The 3806-nt window shown below is 48.4% G+C and overlaps 1 protein-coding gene across 1 annotated transcript in view; it reads left to right on the plus strand.

Moving 5' to 3' along the window:
• Window positions 1-615: 615 nt before the first annotated feature.
• DIO1 (deiodinase, iodothyronine, type I) overlaps window positions 616-3806 on the plus strand; it is a 17362-nt gene continuing 14171 nt past the window's right edge. Inside the window, 1 exon segment of the mRNA XM_011973796.1 lies at window positions 616-952. Within this exon segment, the coding sequence (XP_011829186.1) occupies window positions 616-952 (337 nt within the window).

A 3806-nucleotide genomic window follows, 5' to 3' on the forward strand; every position in this document is an offset into this window, starting at 1 on the left:
AAAAAAAAAAAAAAAAAAATTAGCCGGGTGTGGTGGCAGGCGCCTGTAATCCCAGCTACTCAGGAGGTTGAGGCAGGATAACTGCTTGAACCTCGGAGGCGGAGGTTGCAGTGAGCCGAGATCATGCCACTGCACTCTAGCCTGGGTGACAGAGTGAGACTCCATCTCCAAAAACAAAAACAAAAAAAACCATGATTGGGAAAAACATCTTTCATTAGTAGCAGAAGAGTTTGTGTATAAAGAATAACTAACATCCAAACCTACTGACTTGTGAGAGAGCATCTAACAGGGTCTCTTTAAGTGTGGTCTTTTTAAGTATTTGTTTTTTAAAAAATTAATCAGAGGGAGAATTTAAGATGTGGAATCTACCAATCCAAGAATCTCTCAAAAGCTAAGGCAAAGAATCGGAAATGATAGTGATTAGAACAGACCTTTGAGCACCTGGTTAGGAATTTTCTGTCTCATGACAGAAAGGCAAACACCTTCTGACCTTACTCCTTCCCCTGGCCCAGGGTTGGCTGCTTCTACCCTGAGCCTTCATTCAGCTCCGCCCAGTGTCGCCTGGCTGCAGCCTCTCTGCCCATAGGCCTCAGAGCTTACTCTGGCTGTGCCGAGATGGGGCTGCCGCAGTCAGGGCTGTGGGTGAAGAAGCTCTGGGTGCTCTTGGAGGTGGCTGTCCATGTGGTCGTGGGTAAAGTGCTTCTGATATTGTTTCCAGACAGAGTCAAGCGGAACATCCTGGCCATGGGCGAGAAGACCGGTATGACCAGGAACCCCCATTTCAGCCACGACAACTGGATCCCGACCTTTTTCAGCACCCAGTATTTCTGGTTCGTCTTGAAGGTCCGTTGGCAGCGACTAGAGGACACGACTGAGCTAGGGGGTCTGGCCCCAAACTGCCCAGTGGTCCGCCTCTCAGGACAGAGGTGCAACATTTGGGACTTTATGCAAGGTCAGGAGGCTGCCGCACACTTGAGGGGTGCTTGAAATAGCAGTGGTAGAGGGGGATGAAGAGATGGGTTGGAAAGTCCTGAATTCTCCTACTACTCTTGCTGCTCCTTTTGGACCTTCTTGTCCTCTTCCTGCTTCCTGAAATTAGGACTTCTTGTAGATTGTTTCTCTAAGAAACATCACCACCTTCCCAGGCACTCAAATCGCAAACCATCCTGTCTGGCATTTCAGCCCCTGGAACACTGCTCTTACTGTACAGGCTGATCTGCCTGGGCTGCTCTTTGCCCACCCCTCTGCCTGGTTAACTCTTGTTCAATCTTCAGACTGTTGCTCAACGACACTTCTTTCGAGAAGCCAAGCCCAACTCCCCCATACTAGAGTACCCTCTCTCATCTGCCTGCTTAACATCCTAAACTTTTCTTTATTTCACCTGTCGTGGTTTGTAATTATGTATGGCTGGCTAGGATTCATGTCTGTTTCCCTCACTAGCCTGCAAACTCAATGCAGGTCGACACCATTGCTCTCACTCACTATTACACCCATGCCTGATGCTGGGACATGGTACCTGCTCAGTAAATACTTGTTAAAGAGCTCTCAGCTGGGCGTGGTGGTTCATGCCTGTAATCCCGGCACTTTGGGAGATTGAGGCTGCTGGATTACGAGGTCAGGAGTTTGAGACCATCCTGGCCAACATGATGAAACCCTGTCTCCACTAAAAATACAAAAATTAGCTGGGCGTGGTGGCATGCACCTGTAATCCCAGCTACTCGGGAGGCTGAGGTAGAAAAATCGCTTGAACCCGGGTGGCGGAGATTGCAGTGAGTAGAGACTGCGCCACTGCATTCCAGCCTGGGCGACAGAGTCGAGACTCCGTCACAAAAAAAAAAAAAAAAAGTCTCAGTTTTCTCTAACTCCACCCACTCCCCAGTCCAGGAAAACCAGTTTCATCTACTTTTCTTGACCTCTCCAGTTTTCTATTTTTTGTCCTCCCAGCTTCTCTTCCTGCCAGAACTTCCTTCTCCCCCACTTGCCCACTCAGCCATCCCAGCTTGTGAATGACTGCCAGATTACTCTTCTGTGAGTACATCCCAGCTCAACCACCTTCAGCAGCTCCCCTCTGCATTTAGGATGAAGCCCAGGCTCAGCCGTGGATTCTAGGTCCTCTCTGGTCAGGCTCCAGCTTTTCTTCTCAATTCTACCTCCAAGCTCCCCCCCACACTCAGTTCTTTCGGACAAACTGTTGGGCCTTATGCATCTCTTGTACTTTCCTTTGTCTTTGCCTTTGCTGATATCAGCTGGTCAGGAATGCCCTTCCCCTCTCCATTGCTGTCTAAATCCCCCTCATTCATGTGGGTCCAGCTCTCATGCCGCCTTGTCCTCCGTGAAGCCACCTCAGCTCCCTACAGCTAGGCATGTGCTCTCTCCCTTCGGCTCATGCCTGTCTGCCTGCACCTGTCCTTGTACACTGCTGCTTCCTGCTCAGCACCTGGTACCTAAGCACAAGTCTTATTTCCCTGCCCAATGGAGAGCCTCAGGAGAGCGTGTGTGTCTGATTTTTCTCTGGATTCTTCAGTATGCTTGGCCCAGGGCCTAGATACAGCAGGTAGAGAAGGCACCTGAGGCAGTTGGTTTATTCCGTGTTTTTCTTGTTGTTGTTTTTTTTTTTTTGAGACAGAGTCTCACTCTAGTGCCCAGGCTGGAGTGTAGTGGTATGATCACGGCTCACTGCATCCTCGACTTCCCAGGCTCAAGTCATCCTCCCACCGTGGCCTCCCTAGTACCTGAGACTACAAGTGCACACCACAATGCTTGGCTAATTTTTACAATTTTTGTAGAGGTGGGGTTTCACCATGTTGCCCAGGCTGGTCTCGAACTCCTGGACTCAAGTGATCCACCCACTTCGGCCTTCCAAAATGCTGGGATTACAGGCATGAGCCACTGTGCCTGGCCTATCCTGTGTTTTTGAAAGCATATTCTTTAGAACCTAAGTTCCACAGATATGCTTTACTATGTAGTGTTGCCTGGTCAAAGTAGTTGGGAAACCCTGAATACCATATCCTCCTCCTGGAATTTCATGTGCATATGAGCATATGCACATGAGGAGTTTACAGTTCCATAGAACAGATGGAGGTAATAAACAAATCCTTACAGTCCCATGAAATGGGGGAGGCTATAAAAAATAGAACTTTTGCCTGGAGGACTTGGAAGGTTTCCTGGAGGAGGTGATTCTGGAACTAGGCCTTGAAGAATGAGTAAGATTTTTGTAGCCTGACAAGGAAAAAGGGAAGAGTGTTTCAGAGGGGAAGGCAAGAGCTTCTTTTGTTGTTGTTGTTCATTCATAATTCTAAACCACAGTGCACAGATGACCTCAATTTATTCAACAAATGTTCACTAATTCCACTGGTAGTAAGAGGAATGGTAATAACTAACTTACCACATGCCCATGTGCCAAGCACTATAACAGAACCAGGCCAATTTGCTGAATGTCAATCATCTGCAGATCAGTTCCCTGAAACTAATGTACTTGCATCATGTAACTGTCCACTTTCAGTGAGACAGTTTACATGTTAAAGACTGTTGAATTTGGGCTGAGCCCGGTGGCTCATGCCTGTAATTCCAGCACTTTGGGAGGCTGAGGCGGGCAGGTCACTTGAGGTCAGGAGTTCAAGACCAGCCTGGCCAACATGATGAAACCCTGTCTCTACTACAAATACAAAAATCAGCCAGGCATGGTGGCATGCACCTGTAATCCAGCTACTCAGAAGGCTGAAGCATGAGAATCACTTGAACCCAGGAGGCAAAGGTTGTAGTGAGCCGAGATCATACCACTGCACTCCAGCCTGGGTGACAGAAAG

This window comes from Mandrillus leucophaeus, unplaced genomic scaffold (genome assembly GCF_000951045.1).
Source record: "Mandrillus leucophaeus isolate KB7577 unplaced genomic scaffold, Mleu.le_1.0 Scaffold14, whole genome shotgun sequence".
NCBI classification, from domain to species: domain Eukaryota; kingdom Metazoa; phylum Chordata; class Mammalia; order Primates; family Cercopithecidae; genus Mandrillus; species Mandrillus leucophaeus.